Source organism: Corapipo altera, unplaced genomic scaffold (assembly GCF_003945725.1).
Source record: "Corapipo altera isolate COAL_440 unplaced genomic scaffold, ASM394572v1 92, whole genome shotgun sequence".
Lineage (NCBI taxonomy): Eukaryota > Metazoa > Chordata > Aves > Passeriformes > Pipridae > Corapipo > Corapipo altera.
In genome coordinates this window covers 65,376-88,623 of record NW_020884994.1, presented here as the reverse complement: position 1 = coordinate 88,623, position 23,248 = coordinate 65,376, and the positions used below count along the sequence as shown (strand labels likewise).

The 23,248-nt window shown below is 43.3% G+C and overlaps 1 protein-coding gene across 3 annotated transcripts; it reads right to left on the bottom strand.

Moving 5' to 3' along the window:
• Nucleotides 1-278: 278 nt before the first annotated feature.
• On the bottom strand, nt 279-22,888 carry ZMPSTE24 (zinc metallopeptidase STE24). Of its 3 annotated transcripts, none has more exons than XM_027666535.1 (10): nt 22,750-22,888; nt 21,325-21,471; nt 17,421-17,507; nt 16,709-16,864; nt 12,032-12,184; nt 7,644-7,785; nt 5,232-5,392; nt 3,738-3,842; nt 1,386-1,529; nt 279-1,082 (listed from the first exon to the last, which is right to left on the bottom strand). In XM_027666535.1, exons 1-10 carry the CDS (start codon nt 22,864-22,866, stop codon nt 858-860), a joined length of 1,437 nt encoding a protein of 478 aa, XP_027522336.1. In that variant the 5' UTR covers nt 22,867-22,888; the 3' UTR covers nt 279-857. The 3 variants fall into 3 exon arrangements, with proteins under 3 accessions (XP_027522336.1, XP_027522337.1, XP_027522338.1); XM_027666536.1 differs by having other exon boundaries at nt 16,748-16,864; XM_027666537.1 differs by lacking the exon at nt 22,750-22,888 and adding an exon at nt 21,961-22,060.
• Between the last annotated feature and the right edge of the window lie 360 nt (nt 22,889-23,248).

The following is a 23,248-nucleotide window of genomic DNA, read 5'->3' as shown; positions in this document are numbered from 1 at the left end:
TTGCTGAGTAACTGGACACTTCCATATACACAAAAAATCTAGGCAAAGAAGAACCGAAAGGAGGACCTGAGGTCTGGGAAAGCTGTTAACCATCCCACTTGCAAGCAAAAGAGAGAACAAGAGAGAATTAGTACCTTTCTCTAACATGTGTATGCCATTCCTGTAACATCCTTCCACACCCCCAGCAGCACAGTGAGGAAGAGGAGCAGCCTAATCCCACTATAATGCTACTAAATACCAACTAGTGCTCATTTTCAAGGAAGCCATGGTACATTTCCTCAGTTGTAATTCATCCTTCTTCCCACACTTCAGAGAAAGGTTTTATTATGTAGCATTTTTCATTATGACAGACATGAATCCAGGAGAAAGGCTGCTGTTGCATTCAGCTTTTTAAAACACAACACACTGACTGGCGAGTACAAGTATCATTATACAGGAAATCAAGTCACCCAAAGCCTCTTCACTGTGAAGAGAGTAAGACTGGGAAGGTTCACAGAACGCAGAGAATGGAAAGAGGATCAAAAGCAATTTTCAAGGCATACACAAACTGAAGAAAAAGGTGCTTCGAAGTCTACGTTTGTTTTCCTCCCTTTAAAAGTCTATACTTTGAATAAAAGTCATTGGGGAGGAGGGTAAAGGTCATCACTCAGTACTTTTCCTAAATTAAGTTCCACAGTTTTGTTTTTGTTAAAAAGAAGTAATTTATAATTTAACACCTGTTTCAGGATTCTCAGATCTGTGGTGCTGTTAACAGTGCACTTAATTGGCATTATAAATTTTTTAAAAAAAATTAAAAAGCAGCTCTGAACTTTGCTTCTGAGATGGAAGCACTGTCTCTGAACCAGCAATGATTCCTGTTACTCTTGCTTTGCATCTTTCAAGGCCTGAAGTCTTTCTAAAAGGGGTGGGTGGGAGTAATGCCACATTGAAAAGATCCAGTCAGAAACAGGGAATCCTAAATTATCTTTGTTTAGCTTGATCAAAGCAGAATATAGGTCTTTAGCCTTCCCAAGTTCCTTGGCAAATGCATCTGCTTGAAACTCAAACCGTCGGCTTAATACAGTCAAACAAAATGAGAGAACCTGTGGAGAGAAATGTATTAAAAATTATTTTAAAATTCAGTTATCTGCAAATTCCTTACAGTAAATACTACTATATCTACCTTTCCACATCCCACACATTGCTGTGGCTTTAGAATGATCTCACTAATGTTTATCCAAGCCACACCTTAAACCAAGAGTCTGACTCAACATGCAGCACTAGCCCTGATTATTAAAATGAGACACCCGATATGGCTGCTAGAAGCTTCAAACTTTCCCAGTCAAAACAAAATCATTATTTACATAAGATGATACTTCAGCGTCTATGTCTTGAAAACAATTTACCTCATTGTAAGGTGAAAAAATGAACTGGAAAATAATCATCAAGCCTATCAGGGTAGGCTGGGTGTCATAGAAACCAAATGCAGTAAAGAGTTCTTTTCGACCAATCAGCACAGCAAACAAGAAGAAGCAGAGGAAGGAATTCATCTAGAGAAAGGAAACAACATTCTTGATTAAGATGAGTCTAAACACTACATAATATCACATTACAGATTTGAATGGGAATGCCACTGTAAATGACTTTTGAACTAATATACAAAGAGGAACAAACAGCTGGTCTTTACCTACTTTCTGAAAATGCATGCAATAAAGAACCATTATTTTCAGTCAGAGAGCAAAAAAATAGGCTAAGTAATGAAGAAAGATGAAAAGATAAGAAGACAAGTGAGGAGGGAGTAGAAGATAGAACCCATCTCCTTGGAATTAAGTATAGATTCTAAAAGTTTAAAGGTAAACAAAATGTGTCTGTGCTGTGTTGCACTTCCTTTCCCGGAAACAATCTCGGCTTCCATCTAAGCTGTGCAGCACTGTGTGCGAGCACTGCGTTTGCCTGGCTTTTCAGAGCCAAACCGCAGGACCATGCCTTACCAAGTTTTCCAGAGAGGGCAGCCGGTACCTTTTCAATCTATCCAAGCGGCTATTTGGTCTTTTTACAGCAAGGCGAAAGGTGTCAGAATACTTTTTGTTATTGAAACACAGGGAACAGAAAAGAGGGATGGCTGTGACAGACAGCAAACAATACAGAAAAAGTGTAAGACATCGCAGAAGAATTTGTGAAAAATTTCTGAAAGTGAGGATAAAATCTACCTATTACAGCAAAATAGTAGTATCTAGAAAGTGGATCCAAAGACAAATTACATGAGTAAGGAATGTGGCAAAATTACTGTAACAGTTGGTAGCAGAGATCAGTGCTGATGTCAGAAGTTGGAAGGTAATCGCCTTAAAGAAAGAAAGAAGAGCCTCACTGAAGTGTTCAGTTGCACAGGTAAGAAAATGCCAATGTGAAAACAGAGAGATTTTCTTAAATGGAGGTTTAATGGTGATGTTTATAGCCTGAAAAGCTTGTGAATAACCTTAGAAAAAGAACAGAATAGCACTCCTGGAATGGTGCACGCATCTCAAGAAAGATGGAATTACAGAAGGTGCTTGGAGGGCAGCTAAGAGAAACAAAACAGAAAAGGCTGAGAACTTGGAGAAAAGAAGGTTGAGTGATACCTGGAACACCACAGATCTACACCAAAGCAATTACATATGTCTACCGGAGATTACTTCATTGTTCACCCCCATTTTGGCAAGTACCAAGAATGGCACAATAAAGTTATTTATCAATAATTAATGCACAAGGTATGAGAATACAATATAAATAAGAATGCCCTCTTGTCTCAGATTTCCTAATCCTCAATCACATTCCTTCTCAGCTTTACAAGGAACGAGGCTGACAGAAGCTCTCAGACACATGTTGTGAAGCTTTCTCAGAGGTAAAGACAAACACCTAAAAATCTCAGGCTGGGAGTCAATATACATCTAAGCCTATCCTTAGCACAGGGATGGAAACAGAACTTCAGAGAAGTCCCTGAGATTCAAACAGACAAGCGTTACAGAGCAAAAAAAATGTGTCCCAACTTGTCCTGGTATCACCCAGGAAAGGGTTAATTTTTATAGTAGGTAGGAAGGGGCACCAGCTAGGACTCAAAGGTTATTCTATACCACCTCACATCATTGCCACTGGACATGGGGGGAAGGGAGAGTCTTCTGAGGAGAAGGGGTTTCTTCTAGTCAAGAGAACCTGGTGAGGGAGTGGCCCAGTATTGTCTACTATTGTTTTGGGTTTTTCTTCTGTGTGAATTCTTTCTTTTCTTGTATCCTCTGTCACTGGTATTGTTGGTTACTGTTCCTTTTCTTATCTCACTGCTGTTTCAATAAATTGTTCTTATCTCAACCTGTAATCTTTGCCTTTTGTGCTTCCAAATCTCCTCTGCAATCCCGAAGCAGCCGGAAGGAGGAGAGGAAAAACAAGGGAGTGACAGAGAGCTGTGTGTGGTTTGGAAAGTGTGGGTGGGGGCACTGGATTGGGGAGTACCATTCCTAAACCACAACACAACTTCAGAAGGCTGCACAGATGAATTAAAATGGCAGCAGACATGCTTTCTGAGAAGCTTCCTACCAACCAGATGAAGCAAGGAGGGGACAGAAAGGTGAGTGCATATTCACCGTAGAGCAAGGAAAAAAAAAACAGACCAACTTTCTGTCACAGAGCATATCAGTGTACACCTGAATGTACACTTACAAATCTAGAAGCAAGCAGGCATTTGGAAACAGCAATAACTACAAAATACTCCAGTTTAAATAACTTACCTGGCTGATAATAATATTTTTGACAGTGTGACCTAGTTTCCAGTGACCCAATTCATGACCAAGTACAGCTAGAACTTCTTCATTTTTACATCCTTGTTTCTTATTCTGAGGGAATAACAAAGCAGAAGTAATATCAGCTATGACTGAACACCACTGAATAAATTTCTTACTTGTTTGTTTTTAACTTGATCACTTAAGTGTCCCTAGATCAGGTCATTCCCTTCTAATACCAGATACACACATATAATTTCTTATTGAGCCTTTTTCATGAAGATACTTACAAAAACATAACCTTTTAAGTTCAGGAAGATTTCTACCATGAGGTGGTGGTCTCTTATATCTATGTATGCAGATATGTTGATGAAAACCTGGAAGAACACTGGAAGATTTGCCTTCCAAACTCTCTCCTACCATCCCCTGATTTCATCCTGTTTCTTTACTCAAGAAAAGCAGTACAATGGAGGCAGGCATTCAGAGCTGCAGACTTTCAGAGAGAACTGAGAGCAAAGCCCTCTCCCTACTTCCTTCAACACTCAACATGTGGCCTTCCTCCCAAGGCACCAGTGTTCCTTTAAAAAGGAATGACAACATCCCTGCCCTAGTCAAAAAACTCTATGAAATGCCTTAAAGCTATCATTAGGAAGGACATCTGCACCTTCGCAGGTACATCAGCAAGTCAAAAACAAGCACAAGGGCTGAAGAACCTGTTGAAATGGAAAAAATGAGTCATTATAACTAGACCAGGTGAGCTCAAAATCCCCTCCTCTCATCACCCATTTCTGCAGTTTTTGCCAAACCAAATCCTGGACAAGGAGAATTCCACCACCAACATGGTGTCACGAAACAGAAGCTGGGCTGAGCAATAATCTAAACATTGGCCTAACCTTAGCTGCACAAGTCATTTGTTTTTCTCAGAATTACGCCTTCAGGTTCTTCAGAAAGTATTCCATCAGCTTTAACCATCCCCATACTCTCCTGAGGTCACACCAGCTGTTAGAGCAGGCTCCTGATGGAGAGGCCAATGCCAGGCCACCATCCTGTTCTTGATCAGGGTGGGAGAGGATGCACATGTAGAATCTGTCTCTGTGTGCTCACGTGCGTTCCTCCTGCACCAAAAATTCTGCGTGCAGTAAAAAGCACACATATGACACACTGAGAATTAAAAGCATTTCCTGCAAAAGGAAGCTTTAGTGCGGCAGTTCCAAGAGAGGGAACATGAACTAAAACCCTGAACAGGTCCTTTATTCAAACAATTACATGGAAGGTCTAGTTTTTACATGTTTTGCTAAAGCCTCTATGGATTTTACAGTCTCTTTGATGCTCCAACAGCCCCAGAAATTCCAATTAGCAAACCAGGAATATTTTGGTGTTGAAGTCATTAGAGTTTGGGTTTTAGCAACTCACTCAGAACCTTTAAAATACATTAGAAAGCACAAGGGAATCTCACCAAGAAGTTAATGTAAATAACAAGATGAAAAACAAAGACAAACTCACTTTGGTTTTAGACTTTGTTTCTTCATTCTCACCATCTTCTCCTTCTGCTGGTTCTTTGTTCAATGCAGAATAGTCTTCCAAGAGGGTGTCAAAGAGCACTATCCGCTTATTCTTGAAGAATCCATAGAAATAAGCATTGCTATGAGAAGAACGCTTAGAACCTGATGGGGAAAATTTACATTAAAGATCATGATCTGAATAATCCCCTGCACCAAAGCCTGTGCAGCATGACACAGACCAGACTCCTCCAAAGGAATTCTCAAAGTCCCCAAATGAACAGTACACAAACTCAGGCAAATCAGTTTGCAGACAGAAGCATATTTTAAAATCTAAGTAATGATGACTCCAATAGAGAAATGTAACACAAAAAGCACTAAAAGTGTAAGAGCAGTCATGAAGATCTAATGTCCAAGAAGAAAAGCAAATTCTATTGCAATTTCAGATTTAGACTGGAAAGAGCGTTCTGCATTGACGTTGCCTCCTGGCAAAGAACCTGTGCTAAATAATTTAGAATGTGCCAGCAAAGATGATTGGAAAAAGATAAAGATGAAGATTTTAGAAACGGATAAGGAGAAGATAAAGAGATGAACTACAGGTAATATCATTATTTTTGTTTGAAACAGGTCATTTTTTACAGCTACCTTTATCTAGATCAGGTCAATCATGGACTGTTTCTACCATCAAAACATCTGAGGCCAAGAAACTCATCTCTTTCCATGGAATGTGCATGGTTTCAGCTGATTAAAAAGTTTTTTTTTGACTATGGAAAGAAGCTGTTGCAACACCAGGACTGAAGGATGTCTCTATGAGAGCAGAGGTGCAGCTTTTTTGCAGTAAAAGATAAGATACACTATAAATGTATGAGCTGCATAAATCCCTTAGAGAACAAAACATCCACTGTTCCACTGGAAGCCAACCTTAGGGATGGTCATGGTGACCTTCAGCACCAAACCAATACAGACTGACAGAGGAAGAGACTGGTCAGAGTATGAACCCTCAGTATCCAGTCCCTTCTCAGTGAAGAAATCAGAACAGCCAGAGGGTAGCAATGTTTCCTTTCACCTGCGTATCATAAAAAACTTCATTCTCCACTAAGTGTTGGTAGAGAAGGAACCTTTGTAATCTCCCTCTTACAGAATGAACCCTGAGATTACAGGACTTGGTTGGGCATGCTACCAAGAAGTCAGTTCCAGAGTGTGAAGAGCCAAGACAGAGTTCAGAAAAATACTAGCAAAAAGATGTTCACAAATCCAGTCCCCCATGTCAGAAAGGAATGTTGTTGTCTCATCGCTCTTAAGGATGCTACACAAAAAAAACAGGGTGGGGTTGGAGTTTCGGCAGCCTCCCTGCCACTAAAGCAGACATCCTGGAGAAGCCAATGCAGCACACTGCACAGGGGCTGCAGTACCAACAACTGCCTCACAGGACTTTCACCATGGCTAAAAGCTGGGATAGAACCAGCAGTACATTTGAGAAAACCTCTGCACTGACTCTCAACCTTGAAAAGCTTCAACTTTGCCTGAAAAGAGAAGAGTTTCCTGTGCCCCAAGTGTATCAGTAATTCCCAGCAGCACTGAGGCAGAGCATCAGCAGGATTTGACCAGCCCAAAGTTTAGAAAATCACAGCTTCCTGGCTAGATAAAGCCTTCACCAGCCTCTCTGACTGCAAAACTCTACCATTTTAGCTCTTTATGCCATCTCATATGGATTTTACCAAGTCAGTAAAAAACACATCTGAGCCTCACAGGTGGAGCACAAAACCAAAAGAAAATTTGGAAAACCCCTGAAATCAAGTTCAGACAGGAGCAAAATGAGTAATACTGGAAATGTCAGATAGTAAAATGCAGAGAGGAGTGACATGGCAGCTGGCACATTCCATATTCCATGACCTAAGAAAAAAAGATAAGAAATTCAGTACTAGAAAGTGAAAAAAATTAGTCTCAAGTCAGAGGTGTAAGTCCATCCAGCCACACTATAAGAAACCATACCTGTGAACAATTTTGGAAGAAACAGGCATTTTTAACTTTCAAGACTTTTTCAACTGTTTCACCAAGGACTTTGAGACAATTAATGCTAAACTGAGACTAGGAAAAAAGGGTCTTCCCTTGTTTTACAGTTCTAAAACTGAAATCTTGACTACTTTCCTGCTTCCATTCCTGACTGAGCCATGTATTTCCATTCTACAAGAGCCAGGTCAATGCTTCCAACCAGAGGCTGAGTTCAGGCTGTACATTCAGCTTCATTTTTCTGACCTCAGGGCAAAAAACAGGAAAATGCTACAGACATTGACAACTACTGCAGTATCTGAACAATGCAAGCAACTGCCCTACTACAGCATCCACAATCAAAACTAAAAAACCTACAAATTCAAAATTATAAAGTCTTTTTATTAAAAAAAAGAATAAATCTCACCTTCAACAACATACACCTTAGTCAACGGGAAGTCAATGCTCTTCGCCATTGTTTCAATTTGTTGCTTGAGCTCTCCCTCCGGAAGCGGAATGAATTTATCAAACAAAGGTGCAATATAGTCTGCATAGATTGTAACAAGCACCTGCAAACACATGGAGATATTAAGAATGGGGCAAGGAAACATGTGTTTAGTGTTAAAGGTGGAGCCTAAGTACAAAAAGAAGGCATAATTTCAGAAACACTTGATAAAGCAGAGTCCTGTATAAGGTAAGATCTATGGCCAGGATCTCTACGGACTGCTTCGTCTGGTGGCAGGTCTGCAGTTTTGCAGTTCAGCAGCAGGACAGGGCGAGGGCAGGTGCACAAACCAACTACACACCTCAGCAGAACTGGTGTGAACAGTGCAGGAGCAGAGGGGTCATTGGTGACAGGCTGTCACTTCCACACAATTCACCAATCCTGGAAAGCTCTAAAATGTTTCATACTGAGCTGCGGAGCTGAAGGATCCAGGAGGCAGTCTCACCTCTAACTCCTGCTAACTTGCAAAGCCACAGTCTAAAGAGAGGTAAGAAATTTCACGTCGCCTATTTTCTTTCCCTCCTCCCAGCTGTCAGGAGGGCTAAGGAACTGCCTGATGCCTCTAGGTCCACCTTGACCCCCCTCAAAAAATATCACCATAGTGCTTCAAACTGGCATCAGCTGCAGCTCAGCTGAGCAAGCCAGAACTATAATAACATTGTGTTGGGAAAGAAAGCTGAACTCCCTTTCCTCACACTCTGGACCTTCACAAAGTGATTTTTATTTATTTATTTTAAAAGTTTAAATTCTGGTTAGCAAAAAAGGAGCAGGACATGAGAAGCAAATGGACATCAACATTAACTTTGAAGTTATCTTCACGTTTTATTTCACCGAAAACAACTACCTGGACTTTTGACAGTGTGTGCACTGTTGAAAAAGTTCAATGAAATCAAAAACCAGGGAAACTGACTTCTGCAAAGTCAGAGCAACTGAGGATATCAATATGAAGCACCACTAGAAAATAAGGGTTTTTTATTACTGTAACTGTTAAGGGCTTAAACCTGTGCAGATATTTTGCAGCAAGTGTAGGAGGGTATTTCATAGAGCAGAAATCAGCTCTTTAGTCCAGACCAGTCTCAGACCATCTAGCACATAGGGACTAATTTTAAGGCTTTTCATCTCAGATCTTTGTGTAATGCCTTGATATCAGCAGACTGGTAGAAGGATGCAACTCTAACTCTGATTAAAGAGTCATGGAACTGGAATTTTTCCCTAAACCAAACTCTAAAGGGTAAACCTAACACCTCTTAGGATGGTTTTGCATGTCAAACCAACACATTAAGGCCTGAAACCCTATAAAGCTGGAGTGAGGTGGCAAGCCTAAGAGCACCAATTGTCTGGGCATGCACTTAATCTGGCATGGACTGAAGGGACAGTGGCATGGACAGCCAGGGCCGAGGGCCTGGGAGAAGAGTGTACCACTAAGTCTTGCTATATATTCTTTTAGTACAGGAAGATTGTAACTCTGCCAAGACATTTTTTTCTAGCTTTTGTTGTGTAAAAGATAGGCCAACCCCTGTTTTATCAGGTTCTAAAGTATCTGTAATACCTCAAGACAAAATCTACACTGATATCTCAATGGGAAGGCACAGGCAGCTCAAAAATAAAGTACTAGTTTGTGATATGAAAGTGAGAGAAAGAAATATGGCATCAGCTGAGTATGTTCTGGTTCTCACCTTGAAATTTAGTGCTTGGTACTACTCACCTACACCTCTTCTTTCTAGTAAACTGTCGTGGGTTGAGGTGGCTGGGTTTTTTGGTAGCAAGGGGGGCTACATAGGGGGCTTTGGTTAGAAGCTGCCAGAAGTTTCCCCCCCAGTGAAGCCAATGATAGCTGGCTACAGGAGGGACTTCCTGCTATAACATATTTAAGAACAAGTTTGTTGGGCAGAAGAATTTTTTCCAGCCAGGGGAGAGCTGACCGAAGCTCCCGGGCGGCCCCACCACCTCCCTCACTGCGGGGGTGGTGGTGGAGGGTGTTGCCTTGCAGGCTAGGCCAGGGCAGCAGAGTGGCCCCTGCCGGCAGGCACTACCCTCCCTTTCCCCTGGCTGAGTCAAGCCGGGCCAGGGTGGCCTGCCACGGTGCAGCCAAGCCCATGCTGGAGCAGAAGGATGCATGGAAGAAGGCCATTACCCCCTGCGGAAGGCCCAGGATGGAGCAGAGTCCTTCAAGAGACTTGTGGCCTGTGGAGAGGAAAATCCATGCCAGAGCAGATTATTCCCGGGTAGGACTCATGGCCCTGTGGGGGATCCACATCGGTACAGCTCACCCTATGAAGGACTGCATCCTAGGAAGGATGGAGAAGTGACCCTCAGGACAGTAGATATGGAAGAACTACTGCCTGGGGGGTGGACCCACGTTGGAGAGGCCCATCAAGGACTGTTACCCGTGGAAGGGGCCCCACGGAGCAGGGGAAGGACTCAGAGCTGTGGCCCCCCCGTAACCCATGGTGAGGACCATGGTGAAGCAGGCTGTCCCCCTGCAGCCCATGGAAGGGTGACCTATGGGACAGCAGATCTGGAAGACCTGTTGCCTGAGGGATGGACTTGTCCCCCTGCACTGCTGAGGGGGGAGGAGGGAGAACATGGAAGAAAGGAGGGGTGGGTGGAAAGTGTGTTTAAGACTGTTTTATTTCTCACTCTTTAGATCTTATCCTGTTAGTAATAAATTTTAGTATTAACCCCACATTGAGTCTGTTTTGCCTGTGTGACCTCTCCCAGCTCAGAGCAACTTTAGTGGGTGCCTAGAATCTGACCAAGGTCAACCCATGACATAAACCTGCTCAATAAAGACTATAAAAGGGGCATTCAGAAAATTTCTCATATGAGCTCATACAACATTTTTTACCATCTGTATTTTACTGAAAAGATGGCAAGAATAAATACAGTCAACGACAGGTATAAAGGAGGTTAAAGAAAAAATCTTTCAGTGTACAAATGAAGGCAGGTCATTTCAGAAAATCCTCTATCTTTCATCCTGAAACTATGACTTATTTTAAAACTTCAACTTAATCCTTCTATGAAAAAGCAAGTCTTTAAAGCTTTAAAGACTAAACACTTCACATATGAACTGGATATCACATAAAGAACTAATATCCAATTTTGCAAATAATAAGGCTTCACTAGAGAAGTCTGCAAGTATGGACTACTTCATGCAAATTGACAGAGAAGTAACTCAAATGCTGAGTTAGGATTTAAGAGTATGCTGCTGATCAAAACGTGCAAGAAAAAGAACAAGTCTTTGAGAACTGTTGTCTGCACATATCTTTCTGTAACAGCCATTTCAATACAAATGACCTGGCATTTTTGACATCTAACATTATGATTTTTCAGAATATGTTCAGTGACAAAAAAAGGGAAGATGTCAGAGCATAAGGGCACCTGGACTAGAGAAGCTTAAGAAAGAAAACAATCACAATTCCTACCCAAGTATTCCTAAAAGTTTTCTTGATAGTGCCCTCCACTTCAACCTGGAAGTCTGAACTTGAGATGAAAATTAGGGCTTGGTTGACCCATACTTACTGTTAGGCTAATAAGGCAGCCTTTATTACATCACCGTAATGTAGTGATTCTTTCAATTGTTAAGGTGCTTTTCTAATCTAAAAATGAATGATTATATACAACAGTACTTGTGTAATTTCTGCCTTGGGTGAGCAATGGTTTGTATATTGAGCAAAAAGACAGTAGAGCACTATGCTGAAAGAGACAAAAAATACAGCCTTCAGACCCTGGAGTAACAACACAAAGTATCAAATGCTTATGATGTATATAAAAAGATCCTTTTATATAAACCCTAAAAACATCAGTTACAATTCAGTGCGAAAGCAGCTATACAAGCAGAACCAGGAATGGAACATTGCTACTCGCCTTGATACCAGCAATGCACTGAGGGCTGTGTGCAATAACCTAAGAGAAATGCCTGATGCAAATACAACTGACCAAAGCATGATCTGCTTTGTCTTGCCAAACTGCCAGCAGTTGTCCCTGTGCCCTTTCTATATTTAAGAAAAACCCATCACCACATAGTGCTGTATTTCCACTACCTATTCTAAAGCTTTTTCAATGCTTGTTTTTCAACTGATGAAGACACTCCAGTATTGAACAGATAAAAGATATCACATTAACGTGGACAATTAATATGAGCTGTTATTTCTGAACAAGTACACTGAGAGCAAGACACTCTGTTAAAGTTTGTAGACACTAAAATTCACATGAGATTTAGATTTTTCTCCATTTCCTTTCAGCTGTACTCAGTGTGCTGAGCCATGCAAATAAGCTGGTGTTTGGAAGAAACCCAAACATATACTCACCAAGGAAACAACTAAGGTGAAGAGCCAGGCATAGATGAAGAAGTAGTCTCCTCCTATTTTAATAATGTAAAGCAGAAGAGATGTCACTGGCAACAGAATACACTGAGTCACAACAAACTTCTTGATAGCATCCTTAAAAAAAAATCCCAGCGTCTGAAAAGAAAGGATAAAGAATATCAGTGATATGTCAATGCAAATATTAATGTGCCACTGCGGTTAATGAACTGATCCCTTCAGATAAGACAAATGGGAAAACAGCGACGCCAGTGTGGTAAGGAAATGAGAGTCAGTCAGAAAAGGTGGAAGAACATTTTCAACTCCTCTGCTAGTAGCTCCTTACACACGCACGGACGCGAGCCATGCAGATGCTTTCTTCTTTAGTCTGACCCAAACCCTTATTTTTTGTTGCACATTCATTAAAGGAGAAAAGAAAAATTTAAGCTTATCTTTACCAGTCTATACCCCAGACATCAAGACATTCTTAGAGAATAAGAAATACTCAAAGAAACACAGCTACTGTAAAATGTTTTGTCTTCCACTTAACAGTTGCCTCCATTCGTCTTAACTTTCAGTTACCACTATGCTAATTAAGTGAAAATATATAGAAACCCTATTACAGATTTTCAGCAATACACTGGGCATTTTACTCCAAGCTTCCACTGACATGGAGTTACTACTCAAGTAGCTGTCTTGGGTTTTAAAATTAGCATAACTTTAATAGAAGCAATAGAAATTTCAAAGACCTCTACCTGAATAAATTTGATACTCTGCAACATGATCAGACACACATCTAACTCTAGAAGTTTAATATGTAAAGATCTTTCCAACAAGGCCATACTGAAAGCATATACTATTTTAAAGAATTTGTCTGCAAATAAAAACAGGTCAACTACAACCCATTTAGCTCATATTTGCATTTTAAATCTTTCTTTACTTCCAGCTCCACAGTCTTGGAGGAGTAGAACTAGAAAATTGCATGGTGTCTTTCATCTTTGCCCAGTATATTTCCTGCTTTCTAAGGCAAATATGACCTTGAGAAAAATCCTCATTTTCAGCAAGCCATTCCTAGAGAAGGAGTCTATCTGAAGATCAGTCAATTATCATGCTAGAAATGCTAGAAATTCCCAAGTCTGGGCTGGTACCGGGTGTGAATTTGGCTCATTCACCAAGGACCAGCCCTTCAGTCTAAAATGAGAGACAGAAATTTGACTGTAAGACATTTGGTACCTCAGACTGAACTGGACCTGGACTGAGCCTTCAGCTCTCAGCATGAGGACCACTGTGTGGCAGTGAATATAAACGAGACTCTCCTGGGATGATGGAAAATGGAGGTTCCTTTATTAATGGCTGAACAAGTTCTTATATTCCAAAAAAGCGCAGTAACAAAACGTGGGTGGGCCAGCGCAGTCCTGCCCAATCACTTTAAAGCTTCTTCCCGGGTGTCATGGTTTGAGAGCCCCAAAATCCAATTCCCTAGTCCAAGCCCCCCTCCCTCATCTCAGCCCAGTGTGAGATGGGTTTTCCAGACACCACACAAGACTCAAAATGGGGGGAAGGGATTATATATTACAATGACTGTACAGATACAAATAAATATTATAATACATCATATACAATCTCAACTATCTCTACCATGATAAAACAGTATTTACAATGGATCAAATCTCTCCTCCTTCCAAATAAAAGTTCAGGAGGGAAGAAGGAAGAGATCCTTTCCACTCTCAGAGCAGCAGTGTCTCTAGGGCAGCAGGCTCTCTTCTTTCATGCAGAAGCTGTAGCTGGATCTCTGCCAGTACACACGAGGGGGGTATCCAAGCCCCTCAGCCCTTCGACTCCAAGCGAGGGTCTTCTCTTCTGTGGGCTGTGTTCACCAGGACAAAGGTCACTTCACCACGTCATATCAACGAAGTGCAGAAGCCTTCGTGATGGTCCTTATCTTCAGGGGATTCAAGCCCCCTTGCAGAGCTCCTGTGCTCTGCTTAACAGCGGGGGTGTGTGTGTGTGTGTGAAGCCCTCCTCTGCGTTCCATTGGCCGTCCCGGTCCAGTTCGGGGAAGCCCTGAGCGTCTCAGCTCCTCTCTTTTCGGTGCCGTAGTAGTTTTACGTTGTCTCAGACTTGAGGTGCTGTAGTCCGCAGTTCCTTATGCTTTCAGAGCTCCCTTTGTCCTTTTCATGGGCCAGAGGCTACCACAGGTCAGATATCCCAAGAGGTTCTAAACGCTTGGTTTCTGATATCCCTTTTGAATTGCCCGTGTTCAGGCGCCATCTGTGGCAGTGAATATAAACGAGACCCTCCTGGGATGATGGAAAATGGAGGATCCTTTATTAATGGCTGAACAAGTTCTTATATTCCAAAAAGGTGTGGTAACAAAACATGGGGGGGGCAGTGCAGTCCTGTTCAATCCCTTTAAAGTTTCTTCCCAGGACACTTCTAATTGGTCATTTTTTCGCAGGCTTCCATCAGAACTTCCACTCCCAGCGTACACCGCGACCATTACACAACAAGCAGCCCGTATTAACTCACTCGTAACCCCACACCACTGCTGTGAAAAAACCCTTGTAAAAGATATCATGCAGGTAGCTCAGTCAAGCACTTAATCTCCACAGTCAGTGCCAAATCTTCTCATTTCATTAGGCAGTGTTTGCACTGACAACAGTGAAGTACACAGACTGTGTGCTCCAAGAAGAAAATGCTCAGAGATACACCCAGAATACTGCTTACCCTCCCTAAAGCACACAAAAAACATGAATTCTGCAGGCTCTCAAGGTTCTTTTAAAAGAAGTCCAAGCTGTTAAGTGCAGTATTTGGCCCTCTCCTGCACAGAGGTAGGACTTGATCAAGTTAAGCTCTCCATCAATCAGCTAGTCTGCCGATTGGCTCTAATTCTACTGCCAGTCTCTGGACTGGCTGAACATAAAGGGCTTGCAGATCCTGCACCAAGATGGAACTTATTCCTCACTAAGGTATGAGAAGCAACCGAGCTGCAGGCCTGACTACTCAGGATTGACGTGAGAGACAAGAGTGAGAGATGGCTTTTGATGTGTTTAAGGATTCTGAATGTCAAAAGGATGTCTAAGCTAGGTCAGAAGCAAGAACAAGGACTTTGCCAGACCTTACAATCTTTGAGGACTGCAGAACTTAAGTGATAGCTGGAGAATAATCCAAATACATTAAACAGATATTTCCCCTGAAGAAAAGATTGGTTGACTCATGCTCTGGAAGCATGGGAACATTCCTTCCTCCCTTGCTAGGAGTGGATGTTAGCCTGCCAGTGTGCTCACTGTTAAGTCTGCAGAAGAGAAGGGGATCCCCAGGACTCTGCCTCAGAACCACCTGGGACATGAATGGCCATGGACACCCTCATTCTGACAGCGACCATTTCCTCACTGGTAAGAGAAAAAAGTTAACACGTGGGTTTTTAGAAGCACAAGACTTTTTCAAAAGACTAGAGTGCTAAATGGAGTATAAAAGAGTTCTGAGTTTGTCACGAGCTCAAGGTTTATGACTAATTAGAACAATCTTCAGATTTGCTTCCCAAAGCCCGGAGTAGCATCTGCCATTGGCTCAGTATTCAAACATCGCAGGTGGGGCAGACACGTGGCCAAACCAGCCTTGTTGTTTTCTGGGAATACACACATAAAATTGTGCAGTGAGAATTTTCACAGTTGGGCTTCCCTACTTAACAGTATGCCACTAAATAATTGATGTGAACCAAAATAATACTGGATGTCTCAGGACATACACATTTCTGTTTTAAAGGGTGCAAACTGATCACTGCATTTAGAGCTTTTTTATCATTTTTTTTCTTGGTTGTTTATAAAAAAGAATATGAAACATCAATTCATCAATTTACCAGGAACATAAGAGTTTAGAAACAAACTAATTTCACTTCTTTAGGTCTTACCTTGCTCAGTCTTCCTGCCTCCACAGAGACTGGAAGATGAAATTGGCAAATACCAGAGCATATCTACTGATATTAAAATGAGCCAAACTGATTTATCCCACATCTGTTACCCATCCAAATTTCATTCTACTGCAAAAAAACCCCCAACCAACCAACAACTTCCTAGGAGACTTGGAACAGAAAGTAATGTAGACAAGACCAGCTCGGTCCAAAGCAGAAAGCGTATCTTATGCTCTGGCATGAAATGACTAATGATGTGTCCCAGATTGAGGTTCTTCTCCCAGAAAGAATATCTGATCTCACAAGAAACTGATACTGACAGAGGTTAAACCAAGTTGTTGAAAGAAATTAAGAAAGCCAGAGGTACCAAATGAAGAGCTGAATTCTCCAGTTTAGTAAAGGCTGATATAAGAAATCAGCAGGTGAAACAAAATGAGGAGGAGAATAATTCCTCAGTTTTCTTTCACCTGGTCAGTGTCCATAAATCAAGACTGACCCTACTAAGCAGTGATCCAGACTTCTAAGGGTGGGCATATGAAGGGCAAAGAACAGTCCATCCAAAACTGAATGGGTGAGGTATGAAACATTCTTTGTCCCACCTCCAAGAACACACACTCAGAGGCACAGGCTCACAGAGGTGCTGCAGCATGGGCACTCCTGCAACAGCCACAAACTGTCATTGCTCTGATTTTTATGCAGTATAAGTAGAAGAAATGTTCCTAAAACCAACGATCTTCGGCACAGATATTGACAGACCAGTCCATCTAACCAACCTGAAGCCACTGGGTCAGTACAAGTGCTCTCTGCAATACCTGTTGATTGAAGCCATGTTTCTCTTCTATGACAAATGTATTATATAAACTCCACGGGAGACCAGTCACGGCACTGAAGAGTGTTGCAAGCAGCAGAAATACCAATGACTGAACAATCTAAAACAAAAAAAACAAACAAACCCACCTGATATTTACTGACCCATAACATAAATATTCTGGGTGTTAAAAATGGATTTTAGGTCAGTGGTTTAACTGAAACCGGTTAGAAGATGAAGCTAGATAAATTCACAAACATATTTTGTGATGATTACATTACTGCTCCCTGGAATAGCTTACTAAGGATTTGGGACACAAATTTGGATACATGCCTCATCCACAGCACAAAGACAACATAAGCAGTAACCTCAAATTTCTTACCCTTTTACTGTGCAGGGAAATCAAATCTAGGATTAGTAAAAAGACAACACCCAAATAAAGAGCACACAAAAGCCTGACCCACCACATGGTTTGACTCAAGTAGCTACAAGACTTGTAGGTTTTTAATATACAAGGCTATTTTAATTAGTAAGCTAATTTAAAAGTCATATACTGTTACCAGTTTTCAGACTCACAACATCATTGTGTGCACTTTTAACTAAATGCCAACTTTGAAATAAAAATTATTACTGCAGCATGGAACAAATGTTCTCACAGAAATATAAAGCCTGCTTACCTCATATTCTTGTCCAAATCCAGCATGACCAGAGATCTGACCAGACAGTTTCCAGAGAAAAGGAATTCCTCCACAGAGGAGAATCATCTTGAAAACAAAACCACATAGCAAAGATACAGTATGAAACAGACTGTCATCTTAATCTACTAAAATTTCAGCATGATAAGGATCTTTTAAGGGTGAATAAGACAAATTTTATAATTAGGCTTTTTGTCTCCCTCTGATCTTAACAGTGATAAAGCAAGCCTGGAATATCTGGCTGAAATAAAGCATACTAGTAATTCTAACACAGCATCTCCCCTTCAGTTAACTTGCTGGGTTAATGAACCATACTTCAACCTATTAAAGGCAAAAGCTTGCAAAAACTGACATCCAGTTTCATCAGCTTTGGTCACAACAGCCTCTTTTAAGTTCAGGCAGTTCCAAAAGCCAATAAAGGATGTAGTTTAAGCTTGAAGAAAGTGGCAAACCTGGACAGTAAAGGCCACCTCACTTGAACTGGAATGTGATAATCCCAGGACACAGTTTCTGAGAAACAGAAAGACACAGCTCAGCATCGCAGAAGGAGCAACAACTCACCATTATAGACATGTAGAGAAGAAGCTGCATATAGCCTACACGAGGGCTATCCATGGAAAAGCCCTCTAAGATCATTGAGTCCAGCTGTTACCCAGCACTGCCAAGCCCACCACTAACTCATGTCCCCAAGTCCCACATTCACACATCCCTCCAGGGATAGTGACTCCACTTCTGCCCTGGGCAGACTGTGCCAGGGCTTGAAAACCCTTTCCATGGAGAAATCTTTTATCCCAGATAAACCTGCCCTGGAGGGGGTTTAACTTGAGGCTGTTTCCTCTTGTTCTCTGTTCCAATGTTTGACCACCCTTTTAGTGAAGAAATACAATACCCAATATATATAATATCCAGTATAAGAAATACAATATCCAATCTAAACCTCTCCTGTCACAACTTAAGGCCATTTCCTCTGGTCCAGTCAGTCCTGGGAGAAGAACACCGGCTCTTGTTCAGCTGCTGTTGACCAGCACCCCCAGGTCCTTTCCCAAAGGGCAGCTTTCCAGACACTCTGCCCCCAGCCTGGAGCACTGCTTGGGGCTGTTGTGACCCAAGGGCAGGACCTGGGAGCTGAAAACTGTTTCAAAAACTGTTCATTCAGGTCAGTGTTCAATTAGCTGGGAGCTTTAACTCACATATTCCATGTTTTTTTCCTTGGCTTTTGAACATCAGCATCACTATGACACAATCAATTCAATAATGGCAGCAGCAGTTTGAGACATACCTATTTTCCAGCTGTCTATCACCATCACAGCTGAAACAGTAGAACAACATACACACTAAGATGCTTGTTGACTTAGTAACTGGCTTTGGCTGCTGCTTAGAAAGCACCAGCATAGTCTGGATTTTGTGGCTCAGGTGTGGAAGACAGCTGGATGCACTAATTTCCTTAACAAATCAATCAGCTACCAAAATCATTGTAGACCTGTTATTACAGAAACAGGGACAGAACAGAAAGAAAAGTCAAGAGAGAAAGCAAAAGCTGTGCTTTTCCTACACAGGCAAGCACAATCACAGAATGGTTTGGGTCGAAAGGGACCTTTAAAGATCACAGGGTCTGTGTGGGAAGATCACAGGGTTTGGGTGGGAAGTGATCTCATTCCAAGGCAGGGACATCCCATAGGCAGGGACACCTTCCACTGGACTAGGTTGCTCCAAGCCCCCTCCAACCTGGCCTTGAACACTTTCAGGGATGGGGCAGCCACAGCTTCTTCATGGACCACTGACCCAAGAAACCCGACTCAAAAGAAGAGAAAGACTGAGAATTAGCATGAGAATACTTTAACCAACAGAAAGTAGAATACTAACTAATAGAAGAACTATGTAACTTGTAGCCAACAAACTTCCATTTTGTTTCCCAATATGTACAAATGGCATAAAGTTTTGATGACCAAGGAGCCAGCCTTCTGTGGGTTACCACCAGCTCCCAGCAACCCCAACTGTCTTTAGCTTGTCTTTGAAGGAGAGGTGCTCCAGCCCTCTGGCCATTTCTGTGGCCTCCTCTGGACCCACTCTGGCAGATCTGTGTCTTTCATGCACTGGAGACCCCAGAGCAGGAGGCAGCACTGCAGATGGGATCTCACCTGAGCAGAGCAGAGGGGCAGAATCACCCTGTTACCCACACTGCTGTGGATCAGCACAGGACACAGTTGGCTCCCTGAGCTGCAATTACACGTTGCCAGCTCAAGTCCAGTTTTTCGTCCACCAGGACCCTGAAGTCCCTGTCCACAGGGCTGCTCTCAATCCACTCATCCCCCAGTCTGTGCTCGCACTTGGCCTCGCTGAACTACATGAGGTTTGTACAGTCCCCCTCTTCCAGCCTGTCAAGGTCATCCTGGACAGCATCCATCCCTCCTGCCCATCAGCCGCCCTGCTGACCCTGGTGTTAGCTGCAAACCTGCCGCTGGTGTGCTCAGTCCCACTGCAGATATACAGCATTCACCCTAGTATGGACCCTCGAGAACCACCACTGGTTTTCACTTGGAAACTGAGCTTTATCTCTTTGGATGCAGCCATCCAGCCAGTTCTTTATTCATCTAATAGTCCATCGGGCAAATCCAATTTAGTGGCTACAACATTGTGGAGGACCATAACAATAGGCCTGGATGAAGATAAGCACAGACTGCAGACTTGGCTCTTTGAATAGCAGGGCACTAAATTCAGTGGAAAAAGAATTGCATTTCAATCATGTATATTTCCCTTAAAAACAACAGGGGAACCTATTTTGGCTAGAGCTCTTGAAATCAAGATAAAGCTTTAGAACTTTTTGACTCATTGCATTTGCTAAGTGGTGCCACCTTACCGTGCCCACCAAACCACTGCTGGAGAGCAGCTTCGATTTACAAATTAAACACTGCCTCTAAAGTTGCTCAGAAACACAGAAGCTTTTCAAACTCACATAAGAATTGCCTCAAGTTTTACTCAGCATACAAAAAATCCCAACAAAAAGAAAATAACAGACTGCACAGACTTGTACATCCTTACAAGTACATACAAAAGGAAACAAAGTACAGGTTGGGCTGCACAAAGGAGATCAGGAAATGTGGAAGGTAAGAGGTGTCACAAGTCTTAAGTACTGGGTTTGCATCATCATTCTACAGTTACATGACTGACTATTTTACAATCCTATTTTCATTAGCTTTTATGACTGTCGTTTTTGCTTCCTTAAGTTTATCATGAAATAGGATCATACTTCAATTTTACTTGGCAATGCCAAGCACTTCAGGATTCCTTTTTGACCCAGTTGTGCTACTGATGAGCAATGTATTTCAGCAGCGAGTTGGAACAAAGTATATATGTATGCGATTTTCAAACAGTCTTAAGAGTCTTAGAGACTTCTAACTCAGTGGTTCTGGTTTTTTCATACATGTGAACGTTACTTGCCTAATGTAATTCTTATATTTCAGAAGTATCAATTGGTACTCTCCTTGTTCTCACAAGCTTCTCTTTTTATCTTCTACTTAAATTTTATCTAAAAATGAAAGTACTTGCATCCTTCCAAACACATTTTTGCATTTTAACAATTTAAAATAGCTCTCATGCTGCTTCATTATTTGGCAATGGAAACCATAATATATTACATATAATAAAATAATAAAATGTAAGGTAATGTTGTAGTTGTGCAATATGACTCAGCACTGCAGAGAGAAATTACGTGCTGTCTGAATAATTATTTCTTATATAGCAAATACAGCCACAAATAAGGAACACAAAAATGTCAGTGTTTGCCATAAGATGCCAGAATGCCAATGGTGCAGCTACACGGGATCATTAAGAACCAAAGTGTTTCACAGTTCAAGTACATGAAAAATATCATATGCAAGGTACTTACAGTGCCCTCAATCTCTGAATAGAGGCCTGACCAAAAGCTGAAAGTACTTTTGTCCAGCTGATAGAGACGAGATTTTTCAAATGTTTCTGAATCCATGATCTGTCCCAATTCTTGTGGTACATGTGTTGTTGTTCTATACACCCGTCTCTGAAAAATCAAAGAAACTAAAGTCTACATCTAATATTTTTAAGGAGACAAGATTTAAAAGTAACAGCTAACATGATCCAATGGGCCACCACGGAAAGTTTTAAAAAAAACAAAAAAACAACCAACACATAAAGCAACAAATATTCCTAAATGCCTGTTTTCTACCAAGTTCCAAATACAAAACTGAAGCATAATTATTAACGTTACAACCAGGAACTGAGTTGCTGACTTATTAACTTATTTAGAATAGTTCAAATACAGATCACACAAACTGATTTTTCCACAGGATGTGACTTACTAAGCAGAATTTGAAACCAAACACCAGGTCCTCCAATGCAAACCATGAGACTTCACCAGAACACCAGATCTAGAGCGTGGCTGCACAAACGAGGTGCTATTTCATTCTCAGTACAGAACTTGCCACTTGAAAATTTTTAAAGAATAAAAGTCTTTTCCCTCTGATGCCTTATCTTGTTTCAGTATACTTACCCCTTCTCAAAGGGTACTCTCTGTCACTTCAAAACACATTCTCCCTCTGCCCGGGGCACCAGTCTGCAGTGTCCCCGATCACAGGGCTCACAGGAGCTGGCAGCACCGCTCCCTGTCCTCTGCAGCGCTGCCCACCCGGGCCTGGCACGAACAGGTGCGCGGGAGACATCCCGCTGTGCGGCTGCTGCTGAACCTGCCAGGGCTGACCCTGCTCTGCCCCACGGGCAGGATGGGGGTGGAGAACCTGCTGGCAGGAGACAGCCAAGACCTGACAGAAGGGACACTCCGTGTTGTATAATAATATACTCTGCCATACGAAAAGGGGTGTGGGACGTGCCTTCCACGGTGGATATCACTCGGAGGCCGCCCAGGCATCGCCTTCTCCTGGAGGTGGCGAGCGACGGCCTGTGCAGCGCTTGCGGGGTTCCCCCCGCTCTGTCCTTCACCTGTCGCTACTTCAACCCATGCGTTTCCTCATTTTTGCTCTTCCCGCTCTCTCAGCTGTCCCGGGGAGGAGAATCGAGCTTCTGGGGGTGCTGGGCCGCCAGTGACCCCACCGCACTCACACAACTCATCGTTGTGAGCATCCCCACCACCCGCTGAGGCCGCACCCCGGGACAGGGCCGAGCCCTCCCCAGGCAGGCGACAGGCCTCGCGTCGCTCGGCCCCAGCCCCGGCCCCCGCCACGTGAGGCTGGGCCGGGTCCGGCCCGGCCCCGGCCCCGGCCCGGCCCCGGCCCCGGCCCGGCCCCGGCCCGCCGGCTCCCATCCCCACCGGAGCCCTGCCGACCTGCCGGTGAGCCAGGAAGGCCTCCCAAAGGTAGACGGCCCAAGAGAAGAGCAGCACGGAGCAGAAGATGCGGCGCTCGGCCGGCAGCTCTGCCCACAGCTCCCCGGGCAGCGCCATCGCCGCTCCGCCCGCCGTGCGCTGCGGCGCCGCCTGGCGGCCGGAGGAGCCGCGGGAGGGGGGCGAGCGGGGGGGGGCGGGGCGGCCCTGAGGGGCGGGCTGGGCTGGGCTGGGCTCGGGCTGCCCTGGGCTGGGCTGGGCTGGGCTGGGCTCGGGCTGCCCTGGGCTGGGCTGGGCTGGGCTGGGCTCGGGCTGCCCTGGGCTGGGCTGGGCTGGGCTGGGCTCGGGCTGCCCTGGGCTGGGCTCGGGCTGCCCTGGGCTGGGCTGGGCTGGGCTGGGCTCGGGCTGCCCTGGGCTGGGCTCGGGCTGCCCTGGGCTGGGCTGGGCTGGGCTGGGCTCGGGCTGCCCTGGGCTGGGCTGGGCTGGGCTGGGCTCGGGCTGC

Coding starts and splice junctions, on each gene's coding strand:
- ZMPSTE24 (XM_027666535.1), bottom strand. CDS start 22,866: ATGGCGCTGCCCGGGGAGCTGTGGGCAGAGCTGCCGGCCGAGCGCCGC. Junction 21,472..22,749: donor CCTTCCTGGCTCACCGGCAG/GTCGGCAGGGCT, acceptor TTGATTTTTCAG/AGACGGGTGTATAGAACAAC. Junction 1,083..1,385: donor TTTTTTCACCTTACAATGAG/GTAAATTGTTTT, acceptor TTCTCTCCACAG/GTTCTCTCATTTTGTTTGAC.